Here is a 17,180-nt window from a genome sequence, read left to right as displayed (position 1 = left end):
TCCAACCATTGGTTACGATAGTCACGCGGACGCCAACCGAGTAGTCTGCATCTACCAACATGGCTCAGACAAGTCAAACTAAATAAGAGAAAAAACGTAAAGGAATTGTGGTTGAAAACTACAGACCTATAAATATCACTCCAGTCATATCACACATAATGGAAAGAGTGATACAAAATCAACTACCTGATCACCTACTCAAGGAAGGTCTAATAGACCCGTCACAACACGGCTTCATTAGAACAAGGTCGTGCAGTACATGCTTGATAGACTTCTTTAACGAGGTTACTCGTATACGTGACTAGAAGAAACTAGTTATTATACTATACTTCGATATTAAGAAAGCCTTTGATAAAGTACCTCATAATCTTCTAATCAACAGACTTAAGTCAGTTAGAATTATAAATCCCCTTTTGCAATGGATCAAGATTAACTCTAATACATCTACACCTCGACCAATAACCAGTGGTGTTGTGCAGGGTAGTGTCTTGGGTCCATTGCTCTTTATAATCTACATCAACAATATATGCAAGTGTTTTAGCACAGGTAAGACCTACCTCTATGCCGATGACTTAAAAGTCATCTATAAAACTGACATTTGCGATTTACGCAGTACTATGCAAACAATCCAACATGAACTCAACATGGTAGATGACTGGTGCAAACACTGGAGGTTAGAGCTCAACATAGAGAAATGCGGCTGGTTATGTATAGGAGACACGTCTCTTAAAATGAAACTAACACTTAGCAATCACACACTGCCCAGACTGGCATCAGTAACTGACCTAGGGGTACATTACTCACACAGTCTTAATTTCTCTGAACACATCTCAGCCAAAGCATCCAAAATGCGGAAATTGCTTGGCTTCATTCTCCGTAATTTCTATCAAAATGAATCTAAAATCCTTCTTTACAAAGTTTGTGTAAGACCTATCGTTGAATACTGCTCGTTCTTATTTTCCAACCTACGCCTATCTGATATACTAAAGGTGGAAGGAATACAACGAGACTTCACCCGCAAAGTACTTAAGACTGACTCGGTCAATGACTACAGTTCTCGATGCCAAATCTTAGGAATAGCACCCCTTTGGGAGAGAAGGCTTAGGTCTAATTTGATTCTCTACTTCAAACTACTCAAAAACCTTACTTACTCAACATGTAAGATAATTCTTGCCCGAGATTCACATGAATACGGACTTCGAAACAAAGTATCTACGGTCAAAGTTGAGAAATACAGATCAAAAACTCGGGAAAACTTCTTCCTCACCAAGTATGCAATAATATGGAACAGTCTTCCCTCCGAGACTCGCATGGCAGATGAACTACATACGTTTGTGAAACTGCTTGATCAAGCCCTCACTCGCACTGATCTTGCACGTACGAACACATCTGCGCCCCACTCAGACATCATAGGCTCTCTCAATGTCTAGACCAAAATGGACTTCAAGTTCAGTTTGCCTTATTTTTCCTACTTTGCAGTTGTATTAATTACTTTTTCCACCCTATTTCTTCACTTGAAGTAGACAGGTAACTCACTGGACCTATCATTACTGTTAAACTAAACTCGGTCGATAAGGGACACTCACTACCACCCTAAAAAGTCAAGAGGACCGCACAATCGGCTGTCTACTACCAGTGGTCTTGCATCTATGGAACCTGTTACCAATCAACTGGTTAAGACAACAGAAAATAACATCAGCACCAAGTTACTGTGAGTTCCTTTCTGTTTATCCTGTATTAACTTTTTACTCTTCTGTACACTATGTTGACTAGCAATTAATATTATTTCTCCACTCGTTCCCTTATCCACAACTCATATACTTCTATACTTTTTCCGCCTGCTTAAATAAACAACTATCCTACAATATACCCTTCTTAACGCTTATACTCTGATTGGCAAACTATACTTTATACTACAGTCAAGAGAGGCACTGCATCGATGCTTTACCCACAGTCCATAGCCTGTAACTGCCTGATAAGCTTGTAAAATGGTACTTATAGAAATAGTGCTTTCCAGCAGGTTGTGAAACAGAGGATTGTGTGAGGTATGACGTATATACGAAAATAAGCCTAAATGAGCCTAACATCACAAAAGGAGGGAGGGTGGAGTTACTGACCAGCAAGCAATGATGGTGAGGGTGATGACTTCAATCCACCCGTGTTTGTGGGGACAGAACATTTTGTATGTATCAGGCTCTTTATAATTGAGAATAAGACAGTCAATCTGTGATATAGATTGTCTTCCTACGCTCACCACTCAGACTCATGTTTCCAATATTATGCTGGATTAGCTATTCTACTAAGACAACCTATAACATGCTAACTCGAACTTTTGCACTAATATTATGTGGCTGGCATCGGACAAACAAAAAGAGGAAAAAAAATTTAGACAACAAAAGATATAGTCATTAGTATTCTTAACACTTCACCCTCTATACACACACCCTTCTAATAAACCGCTTCCCTTGCACTAACCTTGACTTCCCTTCCTTCATGTGAGCTTACTCCAACTTGTTAAACATCACAACTCATTGTTCTTCATTAGTACATTCTCTAATATGGAGCCTCTGACTTCACTTCACTCTAACAAGACATAATATGAATTTATTCTAATTTATTCTACCTCTGTCCGTTCTACTACACAATGTTAAGCAACCTTTGGCGTTCATATCCAAGTGCTTTGCTGCTCTTCTGTTTCTCTTTTTTTCTTCTTCAGAATCTTGCTCTGAGAGCACAGCTATGAAACTTCTGACGTTTGGAGCAAACTTGACGTACGCGCCCTCTCAAGATCATAGTTTACAACAAGCGCTCTACGATTTCACTTCATAACAACTATAAACTTAATAAGTTGGGAAGCATTTTGCGAACCAACAAATGTTGTAATTTATAGATCATGCCTGTAAAAACGGTGTGTACCTGCACATGCAGAAATTTATTATTATTATTATTATTCAGAAATATCCAACGTCCGTTACATGGAAACGACTGTCGTCTCTTTGCAGCTGAATGAACTTACCGAATTCGTCCCGATTCACACCGGACTTTAAACCAAAAGAATTATGTGTACCAACTAATTATCTATGAGCAATCGTTTAAAAGGTGACCATTTGACCGAACTTCTTATCTCCACCAAGTTCACAGTGTTTGCACCTCTTGATTCTCAGTTGCTCCTTACATTTGCATTAAGAGCACTTTAACCGCAGCACAATCTTCTTCGTAGTTTTAGTTTTTTGCCTGAGAATTGGTTTTTTCTGACTGCCATAAGTATTAGCATGGGCAAAAAACATTTGTGTGCATCTAAGGCCTAAACAGCATGTTTTTTCCCAGAAAAAACATAAACAACAGTGCAAATCACAACATTCGCTCTATACTGAAGTATTATGTGACGTATTATGGCGAAACTGTCATATATGAACTACTGAGTGATTGGTTTACCCGCAATGGAAATACGTTCCGTGCCCCGGATATTAACATTACGTTCGTCAGCAAAAGTTGTCTAAGTATTGTTAACTTTGATCCCAGTAGTATATACGTCGCCATCAAAACCCGTATATTGATTGCGAGTTCTGCTTCCGATGACATCCCATCGATTTTTTATAAAATGGCTTGACCGGACATACAAATATTATTACTCAAGATATTCACACTTTATTTTGAGGTAGGTACACATCCCGAAAGCTGGAAGGTAACGTATGTTGTTCCCAAACACAAGTCAGAAGCGAAAAATTTGAGTAAAAGCTACAAACCTATAGATATCACCCCATTTACATCACATACGTTGGACAAAGTGATACAAGACCAACTATCTGATCATCTAATTCATGAAGATCCGATAGACTCGTCACGACGCAGCTTCATTAGAACAATGTCCTGCAGTATATGCCTGATAGAGGTCTTTAATGAGGTTATTTGCATATGTAACCTAAAGAAACGAGCTGTTATACTGTATTTCGACGGTGAGAAAGCTTTTGATAAGGTACCTCATAACTTTCTAATCAACAAATTTCAGTCAGTTGGGATTACAAACTCACTATTTAAATGGATTGGGTGTGTTTTCTTTCCTATTCGTTCTATTCGATTTGTTGTATTCTTATCTAGAGGTTCTAATCACATTTAACTGTAACAAAAATAGCTAATCTGACTTTATTCTACTAATTTATCAGTTACAATTCCTTGTTTTCACTTACTGTTGACTCAGAATCTACGAACTGAATTCGGGTAGCTGGTGTATTTTTTCGACTGACCGACCTTTGTTTACATTATCTTTTCCTATACCTCTTAATGTATATAAGGTCGATAAACTTTGATTTCTGTGATCACTATTTTAACAAAGAAGATATCAAGACACCAGGTTAACGTGAATTAACTTTAACAGTAAGGTTTTTACGCACAAACAAAAAAAGACAAGCAACTTTTCAATTCTCCGTGTTTCTATTATTGGTCGATACTACTGACTTTATGAAGTTTTAATGTTTTTTACACCTCATGAGGCTAACTACAGCACTTCGTTAAAAGCAGATACTGTTTGTGATTTGTAAAGCACATACGACTAGGACCATGTTTTCGGTCGTAATTTCAAGTTTATGACAATGAAATCTGCTTAGTCTTGCTAATCGTGATTTCTAGTCCATCGTGTTTGTGTTCCGCAACAAATTATAATATCAGTGGCATCTCTGTGCTTTTGGTCTTTCATTATTTACTGAAACTGTCGGAGGCTTAAGGGTGTTAGGTGCAGCAAACATTGGTTTAATCGCGTCTGTATGGTAGGGTTTGAATTTAGGATTTCCTTTATCGAACTGTCTATGTTACCAGATCAGTGAGTATACTACAATACTGTAGACTTGCAGTGAGGTGACTGCCAAAGTAACTTGATCTTGCTTCCAAGTGAGATCATCATGTTTACTGACTCGCCATGTCGTGTTAGGCAGTAGGTTGTTTAGCTAGAATGTTTGAATAATAACTGTAGGTTCAAAATAGAATGATAAATTCACTATGAAAAGGATGGATTTGCAGAGTTAATACGTCTGCATGTCTGAGCCATACTCAACAGCTATCCGAACGTTGGTTTTGATAAACCTATACTATTTCCCCTCCATCAGTCAAGATTCAGTGTAAAAATGTCACGGATATAAACTGCTTGACAACACATTTACCTTAGAAAATTTCTATATAATGATCACAAAGCCAGTTTAACAAGAATTCAGGAATGAGGAGACGGAAAGACATTTAGAAAATGGTCGATTAGTCCAGGTTTATGTTATTTAAGTTGACTAGTTCTCGAAAGAGTAGCATAGCGTACCTAAAGATAATTTGGTGAAAATCTTCGTCCGATCGCCTTCATCTAAATGTGTATCCAGTTAGAATACATAAGGTCAGCACCTAAATTGAAGACTTACAGAACGATTCACGAAGGAGGTTTATCTATCACTACAGTTTAAATCTCAACGTACTCAGATTAAAGGATGATTTTTGGTGATCGTTTAGTATCATTTCATTGTCAGTACAATAAGAGCCAGATGAGGTGAAGAAAACAGATTGATAAAAAGCTAGAAATATGTGATCATAATCAATGATGAATAATCATACCATGAGAAGGATATATGCAATAAGAAACGTTTAGAGTTCCTTAGTTTCTCACTGGGCCTGATGTATTCTGTATGGCCCTCAGAAGAAAGTGTGATCTATAATCACTTGGTAATTCAAACGACTGATTAAAAGGACATCTTCAGTACGAAGGAATGTGACTTGTAGATGTTGCTCAATTTAGTGTAAGCATAAATTTAATATTATACTGTTAACAGTATTGCATATAATAATATAATACTGATTAGGTATCACATCACATTTAGTTGATTGGCTCACTTCATACCTCAAAAATTAACATTTTAAGATCAGAGTTGAGTTCTCTTTCTTTCAGACTATGGAATGTCCTAGTGTGGTCCCCTAGGGTTAAGTACTAGGACCTCTTCTTTTCGTGATTTATATAAATGTTTTTCCTTGACAGGTGTCTTTTGGCTTATTACTTTTTGCTGGTGATGAGAAACTTTGAAGGGTGATACTCAACCAAGAGAATATATTAACACTTCAGGAAGATTTGTCTCGTCTACAAAGTTGGGCAGATGACAACGGACTTACCTTTAACACTTCAAAATGTGTAAAGTAGTCTATCTGCGTTATGTTGTAGACTACAGGTACAACCCACGAGACTCCCCTAGAGAAATGTCCCAAATTTAAAAAGATTTAGGAGTCCTTGTGCCCTACGATTTGAAGTCTTACGCCAACTGTGACAAAATGCCTTTCGAGCAAACCTTGCACTGATAAAATTGAAGCGCATTCTTGACCAGTTTGACGGAAGAGCTGTCAACACGATCTTTAACAGTTTCATTTATCCCCATCTAGGGTACGGAAACATAGTATTTCCTTCCTCGATCCAAGAGGAAAAGAACACTCTGGAATGAATCCAACGGCGAGCCACGAAATCAGTTCGGGGACTCAAATTTAAACCTTATGAAGAGGGCCTCCAATCACTAAACCTTTGCCCGTTAGAGTACAGCTGTCTTAGAGGTGACCGTCCAATGGCTTGTAGCATCCACAGTGCTTCTGGACATCCCTTTAATCACTTGCATAACCTCAGCTCCAGCATAAACCTAAGGGGTAATACCCAGAAACTGGAGACACAACTCAGCAGAACAGATTGTAGACACAACTTCTACCCCTTAAGAGTAGTGAAATGCTGGAATTCATTGCCGATTGAGCTAGTCCAAGCGACTTCCCATGAGTCCTTTAACAGGAAACGTGACATATTCCTATGGACTAAGAATAGTATCCTACTATGATTTGCCAATTTATTTTTCCAGTTTTATCGTTAATATATCTAGGTTCCTGCCTGAAGGTATTGGTAAATCACAGCTACCAGACACGGAAGCTCGTTGAGCGAAAGCATCTTCTAATCCGTCCACAACCATTTGAACTACTAATTTAGTCAGAGAAATTGCTCATAATGTAGGACAATCACTGCAAATATATGATTGAGTGTTTTTGGGAACTTTCGTTTGACTTCAAACTTCTTATTAAGAATGTCAAAGAGAAAGTGGCCTGTCGTTCCTTATGCAGCCAGATGTGATATGCTGTATCCAGCTTTGACTATATTAATACGACATAGTGAATAACTGGAACATTACAAAACGCGATAATAAATTCGAACTAACAGTTGCATTTGAATTTTCCATGACCATCATATATTCTCATGTGAGCAATCTTCTTAAATTGTTTCAATCAGTCAAGAAGATAGTTGATTTCAAGTTGCTTTTTCAAGTTAGCGTCGTTGTGATATGCTCAAGGTATTTCATAATGTTTACAAGCAGTATATTGAAGGAAAAAACGTTCTTTTTATTTAAATGGCTTTCATTGAAGGTGTTGGGACAGTTATTTAATCCTAAGTTTTTGTATCCAATTATTGAATGTGATGAAGTAATCAATTATTTATTTCATCATATGATAAAATATTATGGTAGGGAATATGGGAAATCAACCAATCTTTTGTTGCTGGACTGTCATCTTTTGAGCTTTACGCGGGTGTTCATCGAATTATTAATCTAAAAGTGCCTTCACAATGTAAGTTTGTTTTGTCTGGGCTGAGTTATTACACCTTATAATATATTTTCGAACATTTCATCGTTTTAAGATTATGTACAGACATTGACAGTTAGCTTTTGCTGCACTTTGGTGGAACCTTAAAGTGAGTTCGGTTTAATAACGGTGATCGGTTATATATTGTTGAAATGACGAAGAGTATTAATTTTGCCTGTCACATAATTTCTGTCTTTGAACATTCTGACAACCGCATTTTATCCGTAAAGAACAGATTTCACTAAGGCCAAAGTAATAAACAGGTCGTTGAGTTTAAGGCTTTTTTGGGCTGAAAACGTGTCTTAACATACAGAGTTTTCTCAAATTTATTATTCAGTGTATTATGTACCTGACGAAATCAAACCAAAGTATTTTAATTTTCATAGTTCTTGTGCAAGCTTCAATTTCAAGTTCCTGCTTGGATTTATCACGAAGAATAGACGAATTTATAAGTTTTGGAGGACGTTGATCACAAGCTACGGATAATTATGAGTAATTTAACCTAAATACTCTAAATGCTTTTATTGTAATAAAAGCATTTAGAGTATACTTATGATAACAATCTAAAAACTCACAGTCACTTGGCTGAAAAACGTTCGGAAGAAAACGTGTATGTAAAATTGTTGAGTATGTCTTTGACCTAGTGAACTTTCCATACTCTTTCGCGGCAAGTTTTATGAAGACTTAATTAAATAAATACTTGAAAGATGAGAAAGGGCATACTTTAATTTTCATTCACACCTGAATCGAGATAGGGTATTCTTTTGAAAGTCGAAAAATAGAAATTTTGGGCATAATTCATCAATCATATAGCTGGAAAGCGTCTTGCCACCATAGCTGATGTTAGTTTGGGATAAGAACCCAAACTCTGATTTCTTACCCTAACTCCAAAACTTAACTTCTTATCCTTATTCTTCACACAAATTTATCATAATCATTTAACCATAGGAAGTTACTGAATTCGCAGGAAGTCACTCTGGTATCTCTCAAAGGTTGTCATTAATTTTAATTTTCGTCCCATTTTTTATATGAACTTGAAATAACTTTGAATGCTTGTTTAAACTTTGTGCCGGCGATTCGAATTTTCGTCTAGTCTAACACGTCGAAAAATTCATATTGTATCGTTTGTTTGAAACTTCCCATTGATGTTGGGAATTGCAATTGTTTAGTCACATATTGACATGTGTGCATACTGTGCGTTGCACCTCAATGTTTTCTTAAGTCACAAACAGCTAAATGGATAATGCGATGACGTCTGGACCAAACTGTAATGGGTTCTAGCCCTGAAGTGAACATTAACTCTGTGTAAATCCGGCTGACTAGTTTCAAGTGGGACGAAACCTGTGTCCTGGATTTCATCACTAGCCACCATCCATCTGTGCCTATAATTTCGAAACATTAGTTTTTTCAGACAAGATAATAACAAGGGACTAGAATGATGAAGAACTGAAATTATAAACTATTGTACCAAATCATTCATCATCTCAATGAGGTTTATTCATGTGACTAGTTTCATTTATGAATTCATTTAAGCCGAAACCACAAATGAAGCAAGATGTTACGAATTCACTACATTTCTTGGTTCCTCATCTGCCTCTTATGATCATGAACCTGTTAAACTGTAGTATTGAGGTACGGTACAATGTAAACATAGTGGACACTGATAACGGAAAAGTCAATAATAAAAAAGATTATGAACAATAACCATATATATATATATATATATATATATATATATATATATATATATATATGCATGAGTAAGCGAAAAGCCATTTGAAAATAATATTCAAAAAAACTTACTAGGAGTGAGCCATCTTATCAGTTTTTCAAAATAATCAGTGGAAAAGAATCTCAGCGTCTCTTTGGTCTGCCGAAGAAGTAGCAAGTAACGAACTCCAACCTGATTTGTGTGTTTAGGGAGAGAGATAGTAATCAACTTATCTTTATGTCGACAAACTTATAACTTTGACTGATATCACCTGTAATTATTACGACTATTACAGCTATTATTATTTCTTTTGTTGTGTGATCTTCGCCAAACTGGTTTTTATTTCGTGCTCACCAAAAACATCCCTTTGTTCATATTTGTTTTTATTTACCAAATTATCTAAAGTTTTGTAAACCTCTTTGAGTTATGTCTAGTTGTTACGTTACTCTCCAATATCTAACTCGAATCCATTACTACTTCATGACTTCACGATTTCTGTATCTATTTTAAAGTGATTAAGATCCCATGTAAACTCTTCATGACTTCCACAATTATCACACAATAGGTACCATATGTTTCCGAACTTCATTTAGTTACTGCATCACCCCTCTTTGTTTCTTGACTTATATTTTCAAATGGCATCTCGCTTATTCATCCATATATATATATATATATATATATATATATATATATATATGGTTATCATTCATAATCTTTGTTATTATAGACTTTTCCGTTATCAGTGTCCACTATTTCACACTATGCTGTACCTCAGTATTACAATTTAACAGGTCTATGATCATAACAAGCAGATGGGGAACCAAGAAATGTAGTGAATTCTTATCATCCTGCTTCAATCGTGGTTTCGGCTTTATTTGAGGTTCAACGAGCACCTACTGCTTTGAAAATATAACCAAAAGAAAAGAAAATAATGAAACTACTGCGGTTTTTTTCAGATGAACTTAAAAAGCTCAAGTGGTATCATTACAGTAGAAGTGAATGAATGTTGAAAACGGTATTATAACTTTCAATGACATCCAACTCCCTGTGGGATCAAGATGTGTTATAAATTGATAAATAAAGTCATTGGCTGTTCTCTAGATTTGAACGAATCTTGCCTATCTGGTTACTGATTGAATTCGACTACTTCACATCAAGTAATATGCACAGTGTTGTCAAGTCACTGAAGTAACGGCTGTATCTAAGTGCCAAGAACATAACAATAACTATTATCAGATATTGATATATTTTACTTGGTAAGGCGTACGACAAACCTTATAATTACTTACTCACTTACTTACTTACTTATTTACTTACTTACTTACTTACTTACTTACTTACGCCTGTTACTCCCAATGGAACATAGGCCGCTGACCAGCATTCTCCAACCCACTCTGTCCTGGGCCTTCTTTTCTAGTTCCATCCAATTCTTGTTCATTTTTATCATGTCTATCTCCATTTCTCGGCGTAATGTGTTCTTTGGTCTTCCTCTTTTCCTTTGACCTTCAGGATTCCATGTGAGGGCTTGTCTTGTGACGCAGTTGGGTGCTTTTCTCAATGTGTGTCCTATCCACTTCCAGCGCTTCTTCCTGATTTCTTTCTCCGCTGGGATCTGGTTTGTTCTCTCCCACAGTACGTTGTTGCTAATAGTGTCCGGCCAATGGATCTGAAGTATTTTGCGTAGACAATTGTTAATAAATACCTGTATTTTCTGGATGATGGCTTTTGTAGTTCTCCAGGTTTCTGCCCCATACAGTAGAACTGTCTTGACATTTGTATTGAAAATCCTGACCTTGGTGTTGGTTGACAGTTGCTTTGAGTTCCAGATGTTCCTCAGTTGTAAATATGCTGCTCTTACTTTGCCGATCCGCGCCTTCACATCTGCATCAGATCCACCCTGTTCATCAATGATGCTGCCCAAATACGTAAAGGTTTTTACATCTTCCAAATCTTCTTCGTCAATTGTGATTGGATTGGTGCATTCTGTGTTGTATCGGAGAATTCTGCTTTTCCCTTTGTGTATATTGAGACCTATTGCTGCTGAGGCTGCTGCCACACTGTTCGTCTTCTCCTGCATCTGTTGTTGCGTTTGGGATAGAAGGGCCAGATCGTCTGCAAAGTCTAGATCATCCAACTGCATCTTAGATGTCCATTGTATCCCGCGCTTTCCTTCAGACGTTGACGTCTTCATGATCTAGTCGATCACCAAGAGAAAGAGGAAGGGTGAGAGTAAGCAACCTTGCCTAACACCGGTCTCCACTTTGAACGACTTTGTCAACTGTCCTCCATGCACGATTTTGCAGTGTAATCCATCATATGAGTTCTGTATGATATTGACTATCTTCTGAGGCACGCCGTAGTGTCGAAGAAGTTTCCATAGTGTTGTTCTGTCCACGCTATCAAATGCTTTTTCGTAGTCAATGAAGTTGATGTAGAGTAATGAGTTCCATTCAATTGATTGTTCCACAATGATCCGTAGAGTTGCGATTTGGTCTGTACACGATCTATCCTTACGGAATCCTGCCTGTTGGTCACGAAGTTGGGCGTCTACGCAGTCCTTCATCCTGTTTAACAATACCCTGTTGAAGACTTTTCCCGGTATTGAGAGAAGAGTGATGCCCCTGTAGTTATCACACTTGCTGAGATCGCCTTTCTTCGGTATTTTGATCAGAAGTCCTTCTTTCCAGTCTGTTGGTACTTGTTCCTCATCCCAAATCTTATTGAAGAGAATGTGGAGTATCCTTGCAGTTGCCGCTACGTCTGCTTTTAGTGCCTCTGCTGGGATGTTGTCCGGTCCTGCTGCTTTGCCACTCTTGATTTGTCTGATGGTCATGCTGATTTCTTCAATTGTTGGTGGGCCAACATCGATTGGGAGGTCCATGGGTGCTGCTTCGATGTTGGGTGGGTTCAGTGGGGCTGGTCGATTCAAGAGTTCTTTGAAGTGTTCTACCCACCTGTTTTGTTGCTCTTCAATGTTGGTGATTACCTCGCCTTCCTTGCTTTTCACTGGTCGTTCTGGTTTGCGGCGATTTCCAGAGAGTTTCTTTGTCGTGTCATACAATTGTCTCATGTTTCCTTCGCTTGCAGCCTTTTCCGCCGTCGTTGCTAAATCTTCCACATATTTACGTTTGTCGGTTCTGATGCTCCTCTTCACTTGTTTGTTTATTTCCGTGTATTCAGCTTGTGCCTTGGCTTTTTCTGCTCTTGTTCGGCTGGTATTGATCGCTGCCTTCTTGTTCCTCCTTTCTTGAATCTTATCCAGTGTACCAACAGTGATCCATTCCTTGTGGTGGTGCTTCTTGTGACCCAGGACCTCATGACATGTTGAAGTGATTGCCTCTTTGATCCCCTTCCAGTTGCTCTCCACAGTAGTTCCTTCTCCATTGAGTAGATCATGAAAGGCCTGGAACTTGTTGCTGAGGTCTATCTTGAATTTGTTGAGTTTGTTAGTATCCTGGAGAAAGGCCGTATTGAACTTTTGTGATACTGTCTGCCCCGTTGTCCAATGCTTCTTGAGTTTCCATTTCATCTTGGCGACCAGTAAGTGATGATCTGATGCTATATCAGCTCCTCTCTTGGTTCTCACGTCCTCTATAGTCCTCCTGAACGTTTTGTTGATGCAAATATAGTCGATTTGGTTTTGCGTGGTGTGATCCGGTGAAGTCCATGTGGTTTTGTGTATGCGTTTATGTGGGAATATGGTGCCGCCTATGACCAGCTTATTGAAGGCACATACATTTGCAAATCTCTCACCATTTTCGTTCCTTTCTCCCAGTCCGTGTCGTCCCATGATGTCTTCATATCCAGTGTTGTCCGTTCCAACCTTGGGGTTGAAATCTCCCATCAGAATGGTCAGGTCCTTTGTTGGGCACTTCTCGATTATTGACTGCAGCCTATTGTAGAATTGATCTTTAGCGTCTTCATTGTAGTCGTTGGTAGGCGCATAGCATTGGATGATGTTCATTGAAATGCCCTCTTTCTTTGTTTTAAACGAGGCTTTGATGATCCTTGGTCCATGAGATTCCCATCCTATAAGCGCATTTTGTGCTTGTTTGGACAGCATCAATGCAACTCCTTATGTATGTGGTGCATTTTCTTCTTCATGGCCGGAGTATAACAGGAGCTCTCCTGTAGTTAGTCGTTGTTGTCCAACTTGTGTCCAATGTGTTTCACTGATCCCAAGTACCTCTAGGTTGTATCTTCTCATTTCTGCAGCAATCTGGAAGGCTCTTCCGGTGTCCCACATTGTACGAACATTCCATGTACCTAAATAAATGGTCGCTCTGGTTGTCAGAAGGGGCATCGGCCTCGTAACTTCCGAAGGGATTCGGCTTTCATCATGAGGCGTCATAATTCTTCTAAATGAAGATCTTCTGACTCCCAGGGCAGAGTTTAAAAGGTTTGAATAATTTTTTCTGGTTAGCGTATTTTTAGCGACTTAGTTTTCTACGGGATGGGGACGCTAACCCCATGCCCAACCCTCCTCCTTTATCCGGGCTTGGGACCGGCAGTAGCCCCCGGAGGGACTCCAGGCGGAGTTAAACCTTATAATAGGAGACTACTAAATTTCTAACTTTATAGTTAATAATTTAATCACCTGAATGTCCTAAAAATAATAAATGGGGCGATTTGTTTACTTAAATGACTAGATATAATCAAACAATATATTGCTTTTCATTGATATATTTAATTAATGCATCATTTGTCAATGGTTTACATTGATATTTCAGTTACATTCATTGACTATCTTCCTCTAAATTTCTGGCAAAATGCCATTTATTACTTTTCATCCTACAATCTTACTCATTACATACAAACTATATTCTTTATAATTACATTTCCATTTCCACTGATTTCACCGTTTTTATTTTTTGTTAATTTTTTGCGATGATCGATATATACTCGTGTCAGGGGACTCATTAAATTTCAATATTTAGTCACATGAAGGGTCAATAAGTGAACAATTAAACTGACATGGCTGTGAATAATAAACATTACACGATGTTATGTTCCGATAAGCATAATGAATGGCAATTTTAGGGATCCATTTGCGGACCAATACTATGCGTGTATTTTTATCTTATAATTGTTAATTAACTAAACTATTCATATTTATGTCTCTTATCATAAGCTTTATTTTAATCTATGAACTGTTATTATGCTATTTTCCATTCTTGAATTATTCCCTGTCTAATAATCACTACCTCCCACATTCACAGCCACATTTGGCCAAATCTTGTACAGATGTTGTTTCCTATTTTATGATACGATGTGGTCTGTTTGATTGGTATATAAACCCCGTATGCTTGAAATAAATGATTCATATCACAGAGGCTCGGATTGGTGTTCTGGACTTAAGTGGCTGGGCTAGGCGGAAAGCAGGACCAATAAAGACTCCAGACTGCTTGTACGGGTTTTATACGTCATTGGTCCGGTCGATAATTCACTGCTCTCTAATTGACTGTATCGTTACATTATACATTAACAGGGCACACAGGCCACAAGTTACAACACATGGTCTGCTGCACTATTGATTTAGTTGCACTATTTGCGTTCCGAAAAAGCTTGCAATTGCGTCTTAACTTTATGGCCACTTTAAAGACGTGGAATTTCATGCGTTCTTAATATTAACCTCTACAAATTTGGTGGCATGGCCTTACTTCAACAGCCTTATAAACAGTGTGTTCTAACTTTAATGAAAACAATACTTATTTGCTTGTTTAATTAAATGGTTCTGCCAAACGTTTGCTTGCTATTAATTTCAGAAAGAAATGGTACGACTGAGTAGAAACCAGTTTTATTTAGCTTATCCAATATTCGCTTGAAGAACAGTAATCAATATATCGTTTGAAATATACTACAAGAAAGGGATTAAAAAAATGACGAATTTATATCTACATTTTATTTTTTTATTTGGTATAACAGGTTTTTCTAGTTTACTTGATGAACTGACACACTTTTCGGGTGGTCGAAAATTGACACTAGATCCAGCTGTATTAGAATCATATTCACATGAATTAATGCAAATGACAAAAGATCGTAAGCAAAATTTTTTATCTGACTTAAAATAATATTTCTATTTCTCAAAAAACTAGCCAAATCTATTTATTACAAAAGTGAAGTCCTACAAAGTCCTTACATCGTCCAACCCACTGATTTGATATATCCAAATTCTGGATTACAAAATGAGGATAGTTCACAGTCTGTTCATCAATTAAATCTAATTTGGTTAGCATCACATATTGCTTTAATTGAAATGATTTTACGAACTTACTTGTTGAACACAATTACACCAGAGACATTAATTAATGCATTAAGGTATGTATTTTCAATGAACTTCTTTAAGTGTTGAAGTGTCATATGTAAAGTTATTACAATTATGAACATGTACTTTTAAAGTGATTTGAATGGTTTTATAACCCTGGATACTGCAGATTGATGAAATATCTCTGAATTATATAAAACATTTAGTCATTTATCTTCTTAAAACGTATAATAATGCAGTCCAATAAGTGAATAACACACAATTATTTCTCATTTTTTTGATGAAGCGACAGTCAAGTTTTTCAAGTGAATGTTTGTTTTTGTGTTTCAAGACTTCACAGTTTTTAGCATATCTTGATCATATTTTTTTTTAATTTTCTGCTAACGTTGTTTTAGTTGGTAATTCACTTTAAAAATTTCGGTTAGTGTAGTCATATAAGAAAAAGGGAGAATGAATTTTTGTAGGCATAAGTGATTTTTGTGAAGAGAAGTTTCAAGACAACTCAGAAAACTTACTTCCGACGAGATCACTGAATAATCTAAAACTGAAATTCACAAAACCCTATGGTTTATCGATAAATAAAGAACCTTTGCACAAATGAACAATAAGAATCTATTCTGACAGAATTACTGTCCATTGACTTTAATCTCAATATATTTGTCAACGTATTAACATAAAACAACCAATGAGTAGTAAATGTTTATTTATTAACACTTTAAAATTAACAGAATTGGACATCCTACATACGTAAATGAAATATAGATAATTAGTAACTTGAGGTGTCACACTATTTTTAAGGATCTTCTACTTTAATTTGTGATAGTAAAACAGAAGTAAAAACTGAGGTATGAATTATGAGTAAATAAGTCCCTCTAAAATATGTATATTGCTGTGTTTTACTGTTAATGTAAATATCGGTTGTGAATAAAGTGTTATTGAATCAATACATGAGGTTAACCTACACTCAAACCTGTACCACTTTTGAGGCGATGAAGTTTGTATTGGTAGTGTAATCATCTAAACAGACGGTGAAAACTTCATGAATAAATCCTTATATTTGTAGAATATGATACTGCGACAATGTTTTACGACTAATAACCAAATCTATTCATCTGGCAAGTGTTCACAAAATTGTTAAAGGTTTTAACCTGTAAATCGATAAATTAAGTATTAATTGAATATTATTGTCTTATTTCTTATTTTGTGAATGACAATTACATCAGTGACATTACCTTTTAATCTTAAATATGGAAAAAGTACAATTCCTCAATCATGTATTTTGTACAAAAGCTGTCAATACTACTCTCAAAAGATGTAGTATTACTTATCTTTTTTAAATCCTTCTTAGCTATATATATATATATATATATATATATATATATATATATATATATATATATATATATTCATAAGGATTGACAAAATAAAATAATACTTGTTCTTTATCGTTTTAATGACTCTCAATAGTAGCACGAAAGGAAGAAAATAAAATGTATTCACTGAAAATAAATCTTTTAACTAAGCTACAGAAATAAATTATCCAACTAAATTTAAAGCGCCAACAACTACAATAGC

General features: G+C 36.6%; 1 protein-coding gene across 1 annotated transcript in view; it reads left to right on the top strand.

Annotated features, from left to right (window-relative positions):
• Window positions 1–7,350: 7,350 nt before the first annotated feature.
• Window positions 7,351–17,180, top strand: part of CAMSAP2_2 (Calmodulin-regulated spectrin-associated protein 2) — a gene marked incomplete at both ends in the record, with an annotated part of 46,966 nt that continues 37,136 nt past the window's right edge. Inside the window, 4 exons of the mRNA XM_051218532.1 lie at window positions 7,351–7,470; window positions 7,515–7,614; window positions 15,266–15,379; window positions 15,436–15,658. Coding sequence (XP_051074528.1) covers window positions 7,351–7,470; window positions 7,515–7,614; window positions 15,266–15,379; window positions 15,436–15,658 — 557 coding nt within the window. The remainder of the gene's footprint in view (window positions 7,471–7,514; window positions 7,615–15,265; window positions 15,380–15,435; window positions 15,659–17,180) is intronic.

This window comes from Schistosoma haematobium, chromosome 1, assembly GCF_000699445.3.
Source record: "Schistosoma haematobium chromosome 1, whole genome shotgun sequence".
NCBI classification, from domain to species: Eukaryota; Metazoa; Platyhelminthes; class Trematoda; order Strigeidida; family Schistosomatidae; genus Schistosoma; species Schistosoma haematobium.
Note: the sequence above shows the minus strand (reverse complement) of the source record. Positions and strands in the feature narration are given on the sequence as shown.